General features: G+C 38.1%; 1 protein-coding gene across 26 annotated transcripts in view; it reads left to right on the top strand.

Moving 5' to 3' along the window:
• CLASP2 (cytoplasmic linker associated protein 2) overlaps window positions 1–16,842 on the top strand; it is a 175,597-nt gene that overhangs the window by 9,491 nt on the left and 149,264 nt on the right. For all 26 annotated transcript variants that reach the window (NM_001191201.3, XM_059879719.1, XM_059879716.1 and 23 more), the window contains exons 2-6: window positions 668–746; window positions 11,070–11,173; window positions 12,910–13,001; window positions 14,224–14,299; window positions 15,828–15,925. In NM_001191201.3, coding sequence (NP_001178130.2) covers window positions 668–746; window positions 11,070–11,173; window positions 12,910–13,001; window positions 14,224–14,299; window positions 15,828–15,925 — 449 coding nt within the window. The remainder of the gene's footprint in view (window positions 1–667; window positions 747–11,069; window positions 11,174–12,909; window positions 13,002–14,223; window positions 14,300–15,827; window positions 15,926–16,842) is intronic.

The raw sequence follows: 16,842 nt of genomic DNA, 5'->3' as shown, positions 1-16,842 counted from the left end.
GAACTCTCCTTGTGTCTGCCGCTAATAGGTTTCTGTATTTTCACGCTAACCCACACTCAGGTATTAACAAGGAGTTGAATATACCTGAATTCTTTTTACCCACTTGTACTGTGGCTTCATCTTATGTCCTCTTCCACATGTGACCTACTGCTTATGTCTCATCTCTCCTTGGCATCTGTCTTTCCTTAAGATTTCAAGCTAGATGATGATTCTACAACCATAGCTTTCTAAATGGATTCAAGAATAGTTACGGTTTTGTAGATTATTTGGCTTTTTCTTGTTTACAGTGGGAGTGATCATTGTTTCCAGTTTCTTCATCCTAGACAGAAGCTGGAATTCCTCTGTAATGAAATGTGCTGTTTTTGCTTAAATGTTTCATTTAAGAAACATTTCAACATTACAGGAAACTTGCAGATATAGTCCGTGAACTCCTGTGTACCCTTTACCTAATTCAGCAGTTATTAATATTTTGCCAAATAGGCTATATCACTATCTTCCTGCATTTGCATATTATTATTGTTATTGGCCATTTAAGAATAGCGTGCCCTAAGCTCATGACTGTTCACCCTGAATATTTCAGTGGTAATAGATGAAGAACTTTATGTCACAGTTACATATTGTTATACATCTGTAATTTGTATTCATTAAAATTTCTTTCTATCTGTAGGTCTCATTAATGGGATTGGAAATTTTAAGTGCCTTTGTGGACAGATTATCAACACGATTTAAGTCCTATGTAGCAATGGGTAAGTTCATTTTATTTACAAATTATTTTAGTGTTTCACATACTGACTTTTTCATAGTTTTTGTTTAACAGAATTAGTTCTCTGTAAATGCACAAATGTAATTGTATACAATTCAGAGATCTACTACTTAATATTTTAATTTGCTGAGACATGAAAGATTTTCAGTTCAGTTCAGTTCAGTTGCTCAGTTGTGTCCGACTTTTTGCAACCCCATGAATCACAGCCCACCTCCAGGCCTCCCTGTCCATTACCAGCTCCCAGAGTTCACTCAAACTCATGTCCATCAAGTCGGTGATGCCATCCAGCCATCTCATCCTCTGTCGTCCCCTTCTCCTCCTGCCCCCAATCCCTCCCAGCATCAGGGTCTTTTCCAATCAGTCAACTCTTTGTTTGCATGAGGTGGCAAAAGTATTGGAGTTTCAGCTTCAGCATCAGTCCTTCTAGTGAACACCCAGGACTGATGGACTGGTTGGATCGCCTTGCAGTCCAAGGGACTCTCAAGAGTCTTCTCCAACACCACAGTTCAGAAGCATCAATTCTTTGGCCCTCAGCTTTCTTCACAGTCCAGCTCTCACATCCATACATGACCACTGGAAAAACCATAGCCTTGACTAGATGGACCTTTGTTGGCAAGGTAATATCTCTGCTTTTCAGTATGCTGTCTAAGTTGGTCATAAATTTCCTTCCAAGGAGTAAGTGTCTTTTAATTTCATGGCTGCAGTCACCATCTTCAGTGATTTTGGAGCACAAAAAAATAAAATTTGACACTGTTTCCACTGTTTCCCCATCTATTTCCCATGAAGTGATGGGACCAGATGCCATGATCTTCGTTTTCTGAATGTTGAGCTTTAAGCCAACTTTTTCACTCTCCTCTTGCACTTTCATCAAGAGGCTCTTTAGTTCCTCTTCACTTTCTGCCATAAGGGTGGTGTCATCTGCATATCTGAGGTGATTGATAAATCTCCTGGCAATCTTGATTCCAGCTTGTGTTTCTTCCAGCCCAGCGTTTCTCATGATGTACTCTGCATGTAAATTAAATAAGCAGGGTGACAATATACAGCCTTGATGTACTCTTTTTCCTAATTGGAACCAGTCTGTTGTTCTATGTCCGGTTCTAACTGTTGCTTCCTGACCTGCATATAGGTTTCTCAAGAGGCAGGTCAGGTGGTCTGGAAGCCTATTTAAATAAATATGTTTCCTTTGAGACAAACACAAAAGCAAAAAAATTATCGAATATACATCTAATAGATTTTTACTTCTTATTTCAATTTTTTTTTACTGTATCTTTTACTTTTTTGTAACATATTAATAATTTGTAACATAATTTGCAGCACCACTTTTCAGTCTTATCTGTGGTGAAGGACCGGTTTTTTCATTGCTAGTCTATTGCAGACCAGTATTTTATAAAATACAGTACAAATAAATTATAGTGAAATGAAATGAAAAAAAATACAAGGCTCAATTTTTATTGTGAGAGTCAACAAATGTAAAATTTACTTTGGTCATATTGTTTCCAAACCGTGTTTTAGAAACACTCACTGTCTTGACCACAAGATGTTTGTAGACTGGCCCTGGGCTGCTGGCCATGCTCCGACCAGCACTTGTGGTGTGTCTGCAGTCCAGAGTGCTGCGCCACTGTCACACTTGTGTATAGAAGTTAGGTGGCAGACTGGGCTTGACTTGCCTTTTCAACCGAAGTGACCTTTGTGTGCCTTCTGGAGTGCTTCAATAAGTGGATTTGGTCCTATTATATAGAAATGTATTTAAGGATAGCCTCAGATGTTTGTGATTTCTTTTATGGATTCAGTTAATGCCTCACAGTATACCATCATCCTTATTTTCAAATTATCTTTTGTCAGCTTCATGTTCAGTATACCACTCAATTCTGCCAATATATGCCTTTATTTTTACTGCCTCTCCTTTCAACGGAAGTATGTTAGTAACTGTCCCTATCTGTATTATTTCCTTTTTAATCAATCAGATCAGATCAGTCGCTCAGTTGTGTCTGACTCTTTGCGACCCCATGAATCGCAGCACGCCAGGCCTCCCTGTCCATCACCAACTCCCGGAGTTCACTCAGACTCACGTCCATCGAGTCAGTGATGCCATTCCAGCCATCTCATCCTCAGTCTTCCCCTTCTCCTCCTGCCCCCAATCCCTCCCAGCATCAGTCTTTTCCAATGAGTCAACTCTTCGCATGAGGTGGCCAAAGTACTGGAGTTTCAGCTTTAGCATCATTCCTTCCAAAGAAATCCCAGGGCTGATCTCCTTCAGAATGGACTGGTTGGATCTCCTTGCAGTCCAAGGGACTCTCAAGAGTCTTCTCCAACACCACAGTTCAAAAGTATCATTTCTTCGGCACTCAGCCTTCTTCACAGTCCAACTCTCACATCCATACATGACCACAGGAAAAACCATAGCCTTGACTAGACGAACCTTTGTTGGCAAAGTAATGTCTCTGCTTTTGAATATGCTATCTAGGTTGGTCATAACTTTCCTTCCAAAGAGTAAGCGTCTTTTAATTTCATGGCTGCAATCACCATCTGTAGTGATTTTGGAGCCCAGAAAAATAAAGTCTGACACTGTTTCCACTGTTTCCCCATCTATTTCCTATGAAGTGGTGGGACCGGATGCCATGATCTTCGTTTTCTGAATGTTGAGCTTAAAGCCAACTTTTTCACTCTCCACTTTCACTTTCATCAAGAGGCTTTTGAGTTCCTCTTCACTTTCTGCCATAAGGGTGGTGTCATCTGCATATCTGAGCTTATTGATATTTCTCCCAGCAATCTTGATTCCAGCTTGTGTTTCTTCCAGTCCAGCGTTTCTCATGATGTACTCTGCATATAAGTTAAATAAACAGGGTGACAGTATACAGCCTTGATGTACTCCTTTTCCTAGTTGGAACCAGTCTGTTATTCTATGTCCAGTTCTAACTGGTGCTTCCTGACCTGCACACAGATTTCTCAAGAGGCAGGTCAGGTGGTCTGGTATTCCCATCTCTTTCAGAATTTTCCACAGTTTATTGTGATCCACACAGTCAAAGGCTTTGGCATAGTCAATAAAGCAGAAATAGATGTTTTTCTGGAACTCTCTTGCTTTTTCCATGATCCAGCAGATGTTGGCAATTTGATCTCTGGTTCCTCTGCCTTTTCTAAAACCAGCTTGAACATCAGGAAGTTCACGGTTCACATATTGCTGAAGCCTGGCTTGGAGAATTTTGAGCATTACTTTACTAGCATGTGAGATGAGTGCAATTGTGCAGTAGTTTGAGCATTCTTTGGCATTGCCTTTCTTTGGGATTGGAATGAAAACTAATACCTGGTTCCAATTCAATCTTTGTATGAATTGCTTCTGAAAAGATGATTTTTGAAACTGTCAATCTCTTGGTTAAAATCCTATGATAGATGTTAACATGTGTTACTTGCTTATGTCTTATCTTAAAGTAATTTGAATTAACATTTAGGAAATTTTACATAAAAATTCATATTTGCAGCTTGTCTTGAAAAATTGGCCAATGCAGCAACCCTGATCGTCTTTGCATTCCCACATACGAATATCTATAGAAGCTCTGCTGTAGCTTCCTCTTTGGGTCACGAGCTTTCCAGCGCTTAAGTTCCTGCCATTTCCTCTTGTCTCCTCATAACTGGAATCTTGGTTATAATACACAGGTTGGAATACTGCAGTTCTTGGATCTGGTTCGTTTTTGGTGTTTCTGGCACCTCCTTGACTGTAGGCATCTGAATTTGTGACCCCTGCCCTACTAGTTTTGCAGACAATATTTCAGACTTCAGAGTAATTCTGGGTATTCCATATCTCACTTACTTCTCACACATAACCAGATGTAGTTTGATGTATGTACTGACTGCTGGAATTTAGGTACTGTGGAAATATTAGGACCAGAATCCTCATTTGCTGCCTCCCAGGACTATCCTGTTTTTAAAACTTACTTCTGATTTTGCTGTCCTTGGAGTTTCAGTCTTCTCAGCCCGTATGTCTCTTCTCCACCTCAGCAGCCTTATTTATCTGTGATCGTCAGTAAATAGTGTCCACTTTTGTTAATCAAAAACTTGCTCACTCTTGTTAGTTCTGGCTTAACTTGTTTATGCCTCTGCTATGCTGTTTTTTCTTTTTCAAATCTTCTTTTCTCCAGGGTCCTTCCTTTCTCTTTTAATGATTTACTTCTGATTTTAGTATGTAGGGGTTTTTCAGATTAATCTCACCCAGTACTGAATTTTTCTTTACTTCATGATTCTATACCCTTAAAAATTAATTAATTACATTAAGTTGTTTTTGTTGGCTAGTGCTTTTTGTATATATTTTCCACATAACTACATAGTCTTATGTGTATAGCTTTTTATCTGTTAATATCTTACTCTTTTTGTTTACCCCTATGCATTTACTGTTAGTGTTGTTTTCACTCTAAACCCTAAGTGTTCATTATTGTTCTTAGTGAAACGTGAGCTTGTTATTATTTCAGAGTCAGTGTGATGTAATAGGAATATTTAATCACAGTTTTGCTACCATTTATTGAATGCCTATTTTTTATCCATTTACTGGGCTTCTCTGCTTTACATAAATGAAAGATTATCCTCAAATAATTATTTCTAATTTGTGTGACAAATTACCTCTACAAGATAGGCTGTAGTGTATCTTTGTGCTCTTAGAGAAATATATTAGTAGACTAAGAATCCCAGAGTTGACTTGAAGAATCTGCCTGCAATGCAGGAGACCCGGGGTCTATCCCTGGGTTGGGAAGAGCCCCTCGAGAAGAGAATGACTACCCAGTCCACTATTCTTGCCTGGAGAATTCCACATCGAACATGACTAAGCAACTAACACTTTCTTGTTTTACTCCGTCTTAAATCTCAGCCAAACCATTTTAGAAGCCTTTCCTTGAAAGGAAATTGAATTCAGTTATGTTTTGGAGGTTTTTTTTTTTTTGATAACGTAACCTGTAACCTTGGATATATGTAACTTGATATGAGTGATACTGTTTTTCTTTTGATACACTTAGGTTATTAACTATTGTTACAGATATTTTTAATCTTTTTATAGTAATAGTGAAGTTTTAGGAAAATTGGGATCCATGGTCAGTTCTAGTACCAAAAAGAGTATGGACTCTATTAATGTAATTCATTAGTATATTTACATTTTCTTTGGTTACTAGATGTTTTATGGAAAAATTAAATGTTCAAACCTCCCCAAAACACAATTTAATTTAACACTGACCACCGGCCTTGGTTATTTTTTGTCTGTCCCCTCCCTGCCACTACCACCCTTGGTCATGCAGGTTGCAGGATCCTAGTTCCCCAACCGCGGATTGAACCTGGCCCCTTGGCAGTGAAAACAGGGAGTCCTAACTACTGGACTGCCAGGGAACTTTATGAAAACAAAATCCAGTAAAGATATTTAAAGATATTTACAAATCTTAAACAGATAAGTTTTAGTCCAAAATGATGTTGTAGAAAGTATTAGAGCAGTCAGGGTACATGGTCCTCAGCTTTGCATCTTGTAAATGGTTTGCATCTTATAGAATGCTAAGAGAATAAAATAATACAGCTATGCTTCTGTGTTTATACTAACTAATAAAATATACTAACTCCTTTCATGTTTCACTGTCCAAATTCCAGTCTATGATAAATGTATTTATTTGTTTAACAAGTTCTTTTTGAGAGTTTACAGAGTGAAAAGCTCTGTTTTGGATTCCCAGTGATTATTGATTGCATATGTTGAATAATACATAATTTGGAGGTCATTATATACAGATCTGTCAGGAAGAGTGCTGACACTTCTGAATGCTCGTTATGGTCTTGGCACAGGTGCTTTTTACCAGTTTTACTTATTCTCTCACTCGCCATGTGAGGTATAGACCTAGATCCCTCCTTATTTTACAGACGAGAAAATCTTTGAACTAAGAGAAGTTTCCTATCTTACGTAAACAAATAACCAGTAGAGCTAGAAATAAATCTTGTTCTATTTGACTCCAAGAGTATATATATTAAAAAGGGATTCTAGTGCAAAATATTTATGAAATTTTGTTAATAGCTGTAAGTCTGCAGTTTATGTAGTGTGAAGTTTTTTGATTTTGTTGTTTATAAATTTTAGTTTTTAAATTGAAGTGAGCTCCTGTTTGGGTCAAATTTTTTTTTTTGACTGCAGTTTAGGAGATCTCAGATCTCCCACCAGGTATAAAACCCTGCAGTGGAAGCAAGCAGTCTTAACCACTGGACCACCAGGAAAGTCCCTTTATTTTCTCTTTGGAGTTAAACTCAACCACTCAGGAATGATGTGTCTATTTTTATTTTCCCATTATTGTCATGTGGTTGTTAATACACATACACACACACCACCTCAGGTACAAATAAATGGAATTAATTATGACGGTGACCTAGAAGATTACTTAAATCCTGGTTTTCACTACTTGCTACTTGTGTGACCTTGATCCAGGTACTTAAAATGCCTCTGGACCTTCTTCATCCAATGGACCTACTCTATTTCATAGGGTTGTTATGAGGATTAAATGAGATAATTCAGTGCTTCAGTTCAGTTCAGTCGCTCAGTCGTGTCAGACTCTTTGTGACCCCATGAACCGCAGCACTCCAGGCCTCCCTCTCCATCACCAACTCCCAGAGTCTACCCAAACTCGTGTCCATTGAGTCGGTAATGCCATCCAACCATCTCATCCTCTGTCATCTCTTTCTCCTCCTGCCCTCAATCTTTCACAGCGTCAGGATCTTTTCCAGTGAGTTAGCTCTTTGCATCAGGTGGCCAAAGTATTGGAGTTTCAACTTCAACATCAGTCCTTCCAAAGAGCACCCAGGACTGATCTCTTTTAGGATGGACTGGTTGGATCTCCTTGCAGTCCAAGGGACTCTCAAAAGTCTTCTCCAACACCGCAGTTAAAAAGCATCAATTCTTCGGCGCTCAGCTTTTTTTATAGTCCAACTCTCACATCCATACATGACTACTGGAAAAACCATAGCCTTGAATAGACAGACTTTGTTGTCTCTGCTTTTCAATATGCTATCTTGGTTGGTCATAACTTTCCTTCCAAGGAGTAAGCGTCTTTTAATTTCATGGCTATAGTCACCATCTGCAGTGATTTTGGAGCCCAAAATATAAAATCAGCCACTATTTCTACTGTTTTCCCATCTATTTGCCATGAAGTGATGGGACCAGATGCCATGATCTTCGTTTTCTGAATGTTGAGCTTTAAGCCAACTTTTTCACTCTCCACTTTCACTTTCATCAAGAGGCTTTTGAGTTCCTCTTCACTTTCTGCCATAAGGGTGGTGTCATCTGCATATCTGAGGTTATTGATATTTCTCCTGGCAATCTTGATTCCAGCTTGTGCTTCTTCCAGCCCAGCGTTTCTCATGATGTACTGTGTATATAAGTTAAAATAGCAGGGTGACGATATAAGCCTTGACGTTCTCCTTTTCCTATTTGGAACCAGTCTGTTGTTCTATGTCCAGTTCTAACTGTTGCTTCCTGACCTGCATACAGATTTCTCAAGAGGCAGGTCAGGTGGTCTGGTATTCCCATCTCTTTCAGAATTTTCCACAGTTTATTGTGATCCACACAGTCAAAGGCTTTGGCATAGTCAGTAAAGCAGAAATAGATGTTTTTCTGGAACTCTCTTGCTTTTTCGATGATCCAACAGATGTTGGCAATTTGATCTCTGGTTCCTCTGCCTTTTCTAAAACCAGCTTGAACATCTGGAAGTTCACAGTTCACATATTACTGAAGGCTGGCTTGGAGAATTTTGAGCATTACTTCACTAGTGTGTGAGATGAGTGCAATTGTGCGGTAGTTTGAGCATTCTTTGGCATTGCCTTTCTTTGGGATTGGAATGAAAACTGACCTTTTCCAATCCTGTGGCCTCTGCTGAGTTTTCCATATTTGCTGGGCATATTGAGTGCAGCACTTTCATAGCATCATCTTTTAGGATTTGAAATAGCTCAACTGAAATTCCGTCACCTCCACTAGCTTTGTTCGTAGGGATGCTTCCTAAGGCCCTCTTGACTTCACTTTCCAGGATGTCTGGCTCTAGGTGATTGATCACGCCATCGAGATTATCTGGGTCATGAAGATCTCTTTTGTACACTTCTTCTGTGTATTCTTGCCATCTCTTCTTAATATCTTCTGCTTCTGTTAGGTCCATACCATTTCTGTCCTTTATTGAGCCCATCTTTGCTTGAAATATTCCCTTGATATCTCCAATTTTCTTGAAGAGATCTCTAGTCTTTCCCATTCTGTTGTTTTCCTCTGTTTCTTTGCATTGATTGCTAAGGAAGGCTTTCTTATCTCTCCTTGCTATAGTACATAATAATATCTAACATTTATTAAATGTTTTGTTTTGTCTCTGTCTGTCCAAAGCTGTCAGAAACAGAGTCCCACAGTAGCCAATTCTGTAGATGTGGGAGAACTTCTCTAGTGTTAACAATATATGTCTAAGCAAGATGAGAAGGATTCGGACTTTGCTAGTGGCCCATTGTCTAGGACTGCCCTCCAAATACAGGGGACCCAGTTTCGATCCCTGGTCAGGGAACTAGATGCTACATGCAGCAACTAAAGATCCTGCATGCCACAGCTAAGACCCAGCAGAGCCAAATAAGTAAATAAGTTAAAAAAAATCAAAAAAAGATGAGAAGGATTTATATTGTTTCAACTGACAGATACTTCAGTTGCCTCATGGTTAGGGTTATGATTTTTATTATGGCAAAGATTTTGTTTCCTTAAATAATCATTTCCTTGATTAAGCTTAGGTATTTGGATGATCATTCCATTTTGCATGGTTGGCTTTTCATTTTCTTCCAAAAAGGATGTGTTTCTTCTTCCCTTAAATGTTGTTAATCATCATTATATCAATTCTGATTGTTACACTGTAGACAGTGTTACATTGTAGACTACGTTGGCATCACATTAGCTACACATTTAATTGTATGTCTGTAAATAACTAATTAGGCCTCAGCCTCTGTGGCCTCAGAGAAAGGAAGGCTGTAGCTGTAAGATCACAGTAAAAACAAAAGAAGTTAATATCTGTGCTTTTGAACCTGTAGGCTGATGGGAGCAGTAGGGGACCCATTTGATGTTTACCCAGTGTCCCTCACTTTCTGAGTTGTTTACATGTATCTCAGTAATCTGAGGTGAGTACTGCTCCAGACATTTATGGGTTGAGGAGATAAAGACAAAAAGATTAAGTAGTTTGGTCACACACCTCATATCACCACACTAAGTGATAGTGGTAACTTGCTGCTGCTGCTGCTGCTGCTGCTGAGTCGCTTCAGTCGTGTCCGACTCTGTGCGACCCATAGACGGCAGCCCACCAGGCTCCGCCGTCCCTGGGATTCTCTAGGCAAGGACACTGGAGTGGGTTGCCATTTCCTTCTCCAATGCATGAAAATGAAAAGTGAAAGTGAAGTCGCTCCATCATGTCTGACTCTTAGCAACCCTATAGACTGCAGCCTACCAGGCTCTTCCGTCCATGGGGTTTTCCAGGCAAGAGTACTGGAGTGGGGTGCCATTGCCTTCTCCAAATGGTAATTTAAGGGATTACAAAAATATAATTTTGACTATGAGGTGTTTTTACCCTATGGGCTGACTACAGCCCATAACTTCAGTTCTAGCCACCCTCCCATTTGCTCCTTCCCCACCCTCAATAGGTATGATTTCTTCACAGTGCTTTGTTGAGTTATAGTTATGGAAGCCTGTTCCATGAAAACTCTCCAGGAATGGACTCTAACCTGCCTTTCCAGCCGTCTTTCTTGGAATAGTGCCAGAGGCTTGGATATAGTAGAGAAGGACCTCAGTCTCATGGACCAGGCTTTTTTTTTTTGTCATTTGAGTAATACATTGTACATATAGAAGAATACATATCAAGCATGTACAATTTAAGGAATAATTGTAAAACCAACAACTGTCTATGCCCAGGTCAAAAAACTAGAACTCTTCCAGTTCCTTATAAGTGCTTTCCTGTAGACACCTCCCACTATTTACCAGAGGTGACTATTGTCATGACCTTGGGATAATCATTCCCTTGCTGCTCTGTAGCACTTAACCATCTATATGAATCTCTAGACAGAATAATAGTAAGTTTTGCCTGTTTTTTGAATATTATTAAGTGGATATCATACCGTGTGTATTCTTATGAAACTTTGCTTTTCAGTTATTTTTGATTGGAGTCACGGATAGAGAACTTGAAACAGTTTGCTTCATAACTTTTCATTATGGAAATAATTGATGTCTGTAGTTTTGTAAAGTACAGTTCATAAATGGAGATGAATTATAAATATTTATTCTTTTCTCTCCTCATTTCTCTAGTTATTGTAGCTTTAGTAGACAGAATGGGAGATGCCAAAGACAAGGTTCGAGATGAAGCTCAGACTCTGATACTGAAATTAATGGATCAGGTAGCACCACCTATGGTAAGCCTGCATTTTAAAGTTCAGATTCTGCTCATTGATGATTAACTAACAGTAAAGATAGGTGGTAATCACAGCAAGTCAATAAAGCCCCAGGGATGTGAAACTTAGAATTTTAAACAGTGAATTATTGCTAATGCTTTAAAGACATTGAAATTTTTAAAAAGTTGTCAGTATTTAACTGCTTGATTTTTTGGGTTTTCTTTTTCTTATTTTCTGCTCTTTAATGCTTTTTCAAAAAGCTAACTTACAGATTTCAGTGATTTGACAGTGTACTGATTATATTATTTGTTAGGATTTTCTGGTTTTCACTACCTGCAAATTATATTGGTGTTCAGTGAGGGTTATATGAGTTTCTGAAACCCTTACTGAGACAGGGAGAAAATTTTTATTGTAACAAGTGGTTGCTAGTTATATAAGGCATATGTTAGATGATAGTACCTGTGTTTTATGAATGTGGTAGAAAAAAATTGGTCTTATGGATGTATTTTGAAGGAGGAGTAAAGTGACATGTAAACAAATATTTAAAGAGTAGCTCACTTTTAGTGGGAAAAAAATCAGTTTACAAAATATACAATGATATTGTGTTACTTAAAATGCAATATAAGAATTGTATTATGTATATTTTATTTAAAAAATCTGGAGAATTGAGTTGTAAAAGTAGACTTCCTCTGTTTTTTTATACCCTAGAATATAAAGATATAAATATGTATATAAGTCCTTATTTATAACTTGGTGAGTATCCTTTGACACTTGCTTAGCAATTCGAATTTTAACTTGTTTTTGACATGCTATTACAATGAGTACTATAAAGGGCATCCTTATGTCTTTGGACATAAACGTAAGTATAGAGAAGTGTTCTGACATGGTGTTAATAGGTCAGGTTATTCACATTTAAGACTTTTTTTTTTGTAAACTTGTAAGTTACTCTCCAGAAAATTTGGCAGAGAGAAATAATATTAGTAGAAATTGAATACAGAGTCCAGGGAGAATAGAGTCCAGGAAGAGGCATTTGTATGTATGTATGTGTGAAAGTTTGTGTATATGTGTGTATGTACACATTAGTCAATGGTAAGGGTGGTGTTTCTTAAATGTGGAGAAAAGACTGATTGGGACAGTTGGCTATATGTTTGGGAAAACAAAGCTCAATTCCTTCTTATAACAAACCCATGTAATTGTTTTCGATTGTATAGGTTTATCTATGCTTTTTCAAAAAGAAAAGATTACTGGGTGGGTAGCAATAGAATGATTTGCCCAAATGTGTTTCTGTATTTGGATCCAGTGTTAAGAGGAAAACAGCCTGAATTATAAAATGTTGAAAAAGCCTATTCCTTGTGACAGTCTGTACTAGTTGCTAGGCAACATTGGACCTTTTAAATGCTGACAGTACTCCGAGGCTTATAATGGTAGCATTGTTACTGAAGGTTTCTAAAGCTTAGAGAAATTTCTGTGTCCTTGGAAGTTCTAAGGTTTTTAGGTATTAGACACAGTTTTTCCAAGAATAATTGAAATCTAAAGTAAAAGATAGAAAATCGAAGTTAAAAATGTGATTAAGATATTAAAAATGGGTGAGAGCAGCATCAGTGCAAATTTGGCTTAGAAAAGCTTGCAGAGAAGTGAACAGTCCATGGGAAGGTTTAGCTGTCAGTAAGGCTGGTAGTACGGTCGAGAATAGATAAAAGATTATAACATGAGTAATTTAATTTTTTGTTATACATGTTTACTTTTCTTTCAAATAGTACATTTGGGAACAGTTGGCCTCTGGTTTTAAGCACAAGAATTTTCGATCTCGAGAAGGCGTGTGTCTGTGTCTTATTGAAACATTAAACATGTAAGTTTTATGATTATTGAAATATGTTTTTCATTTTTCTAGAAAAAACAATGTATCGATTTCACAAAGCACAAGGAAAGCTATAGAAATAATAGATTTTAAATAGTTGATAGTTGTTAATTGATCTCTGTCACCAGCATTTTTATCTTATTTGATAGCTTTATCTGCTAATTTTTTTGTGTGTAAGTGCTCTCTCATGTTGTTAATTAAAAATTACTAGTCACTGATAAGTTTCTCTTTTTCTCTTTCATATGTTAGTGGTTGCCACCCGAAATGGATGGTCATATAACAAATATGCTGGTAGAACTTAGAATCTACTTCTGTTCTGGACCCAATTTGGAGTTTTCTTTAACTCTGTGGTATTTTAGCTGTTGTAGCCAATTTCCCCAGCCCCCTTTTGCCACTTGCCCTAGGCGTTCTAGAGCAGTGCAGGTGGTTACCAAAATCATGGACTGAGTAAAACCCCCCAGGTAATCAGACAGTGCAGCTGGCCACAGTATGCAGAGATCCGACAGCAGAGATGCCACAGAGCTCCAGTCTGAGGAAATTGTAAACGAAAGCGTTTGTTCTCTTTCTGGATTAGTTTTTTCAAGTTCTGTGCAGCAAGATAGGTAGTGTGTAGGAGCTTTCAATTTTTCCTGTAGTGTTACTTCCTCTTCTCTAACTATACCTTTGTTTTATTTCTTTTACTCCTCTATGGTCCTTTCTGCCATCTAGAGCTTGTAAGTGCATTCAGTCCGCACAGCTTTTGTGGTTTTTGGCTCCCTTGTCGTTTGCTTTCAACCCATGACCTCATCAAAATATTAGTAAGCATAAATAAATATCTTTTAATTTACTTATTTTAGTGGAATGCCAATTTGTGTAAGACCCAGAGTCTTAAAAAAAAAATCAGTATTTTAATACAAAAGTTCAAATTTTCTGAGTGAGTGATAGGTTGCTAGGTTTAAGAGTGCCATTAGTTGAACATTTTGCTCCGTTGGATCATGTGTTGACAGTTTTCATTGTCGGTCATGATTATTAAAGTTTCCATATCTCACATTGTTTAGGATTAGTTTTTGCTTGTGTCTCATACTTTTCATGTTTGAATGATGTATGCTCATGCTCTCCACCATATTTGTCTTATTGAGACAGACAAGAAAAAAGTATAACAGTGTTTTGTTTACTATTTAATTAAAACCAAATTCTCTTTACTTTTTTTTTTTTTTTTTCAAATTATATTTAGTTTTGGGGCTCAGCCACTAGTCCTCAGCAAGTTGGTACCACATTTGTGTATCCTGTTTGGAGATTCCAACAGTCAGGTAAAATTTTATTTATATTCAAGCACTAAATTTACAGTCAGTTTTTTTGCCACCTCTTGTTTTCTAGTGCTCTTATTCCATGTTTAAAAAAGAAGAGAGGGTGAAGGGGAGTGGTAAAATCAAGATTCCACTTCATTTTTTTTTTTTTTCAAACTCCACCACATTTAGTTTTTAAGAACATGTTTTATTCACAACGTCACTTAAGTTAGTTAGCTGTTTGGCTAGTATTAAGGATAGATGGGACTTAAAGGATAATTCTTAAGTTAGAAAGATTGAGTAACAAAGAACCTGGACACCCTTCTGTAGTGTCCCTTCTATGAGCTAATTGTGAGGACACATTGTCAGCTTCCTTTTCATTCCTGCATTATTTTTGCAACAGTCATAACCCTGCTTGTGCCAGTGGTATATCACTTGCTGGAGATTTCATGCCCTGAGCCACAAATACTATAGACATAGTACAGGAATGTGCTCTGGAACTTGTCCCTTGTGGTGGGGTTGAATCTTGACTGTAACTCTTTTAGCACAGCTTGGGCATTTGGAATGACCCTGAGCTAGGTTTCCCTGCTTTTAGGCCCTTGTTCTTCCTGTAGAGGTTTGTAGAGAGTTCTCCTGTCTCTTTATTTCCCCTTCTGCAGTGAGCTGTGCAGAGGAACTAAGAGCTGTCTTCCACATTCCTGTGTTTAGGCCGCATTTATTTTTTCTTTTCATTGTGGTAAAATATTCAAAACATAAAATTTACCATTTCAGCCATTCTTAAGTGTAGAGTTGGTTCACTGGCAGTAAATACACTGGCATTGCTGTGCAGCCATCACCACCAGCCATCTGCAGAGCTTTTCCATCGTCCCAGCTGCCACACAGTGACTCCGCATTCCCCCAGTCCTGCAGCTCCTGGCAGCCATGTTTTACTTTCTCTCCCTATGAATTTGACCAGTCATCATGTGGAACCATGTGATATTTATCCTTTTGTATCTGGCATATTTCACTTAGCATACTGTCTTCAAGGTTCATCCATGTTGTAGCGTGTGTCAGAATTTCCTTCTTTTGCTTTCTAAGGCTAACTAATATACACCACATCTTGTTTATCTATTCATCCACAGATAGATATTTGGGTCGTTTCACCTTTTTGGCTATTGTGAATAATAATGCTGTGAACATTGGTGTATAATTTTCTGTTTGAGTTCAGGCCACGTTTCTAAAAGGCAGTTTTATTCCAAGAAAATGTTAACTGTGATAATGATTTGTATTATCACTTCTTTACACAATCTTATTACAAATAGAAGCTTTTGTAAAAGTCACATTTATTTAGATGCTTCTTAGATTTCTGTAAAACTTTTACAAGGTTTCTCTAGACATTTCTAGATAGGTCATCTGGGTTTTTATTAATGACCTAACGTAATCTCCCAGGGGTTTAAAGGCATTAAAACCAACTTGGAGCTTCAAGTTGGTCCGTGAATGTAATGTTATCTGGAGGTAAAGTATTTTATTGTATCTTGTATTTTTTTTTTTTAAGTTCTGAATTATTTGGCAGGTTAGAGATGCTGCAATATTGGCTATGGTGGAGATTTATAGACATGTGGGAGAGAAAGTGAGAGTGGACCTTTATAAGAGAGGAATTCCCCCTGCTAGGTACGTATTACTAAATATATTTTTTTGTCACTGGTTTTAAAGGTTTTAATTTCATGTGCTTATTAGGTTTAATTTTCTGGACTGTCATCATATTCAAAATATATAAAAGGATACATAGGTCAGTTCAGGTCAGTCACTCAGTCATGTCCGAGTCTTTGTGACCACCCCCTGCAGCACGCCAGGCCTCCCGGTCCATCACCAACTCCCAGAGCTTGCTCAAACTCATGTCCATAGGGTCGGTGATGCCATCCAACCATCTCATCCTGTGTTGTCCCCTTCTCCTCCTGCCTTCAATCAGGGTCTTTTCAAATGAGTCAGCTCTTCACTGGCCAGAGCTTGGAGTTTCAGCTTCAGCATCAGTCCTTCCAGTGAATATTCAGGACTGATTTCCTTTAGGATGGAATGGTTGGATCTCCTTGCAGTCCAAGGGACTCTCAAGAATCTTCTCCAACACCACAGTTCAAAAGCATCAATTTTTGGCGCTCAGCTTTCTTTATAGTCTAATTCTCACATCCATACATGACCACTGGAAAAACCATAGCCTTGACTAGACAGACTTTGTTGGCAAAGTAATGTCTCTGCTTTTTAATGTGCTGTCTAGGTTGGTCATAACTTTCCTTCCAAGGAGTAAGCGTCTTTTAATTTCATGGCTGCAATCACCATCTGCAGTGATTTTGGAGACCCAAAAATAAAGTCAGCCAGTGTTTCCACTGTTTCCCCCTGCCCCCATCTATTTGCCATGAAGTGATGGGACCGGATGCCATGATCTTAGTTTTCTGAATGTTGAGCTTTAGGCCAACTTTTTCACTCTCCTATTTCACTTTCATTAAAAGGATCTTAATGAAAGTTCTTAATTTAACTAATTAAGGCTCTTAATTAGTTCTTCTTCACTTGTGGCCATAAGGGTGGTGTCATCT

This window comes from Bos taurus, chromosome 22 (genome assembly GCF_002263795.3).
Source record: "Bos taurus isolate L1 Dominette 01449 registration number 42190680 breed Hereford chromosome 22, ARS-UCD2.0, whole genome shotgun sequence".
Lineage (NCBI taxonomy): Eukaryota > Metazoa > Chordata > Mammalia > Artiodactyla > Bovidae > Bos > Bos taurus.
Note: the sequence above shows the minus strand (reverse complement) of the source record. Positions and strands in the feature narration are given on the sequence as shown.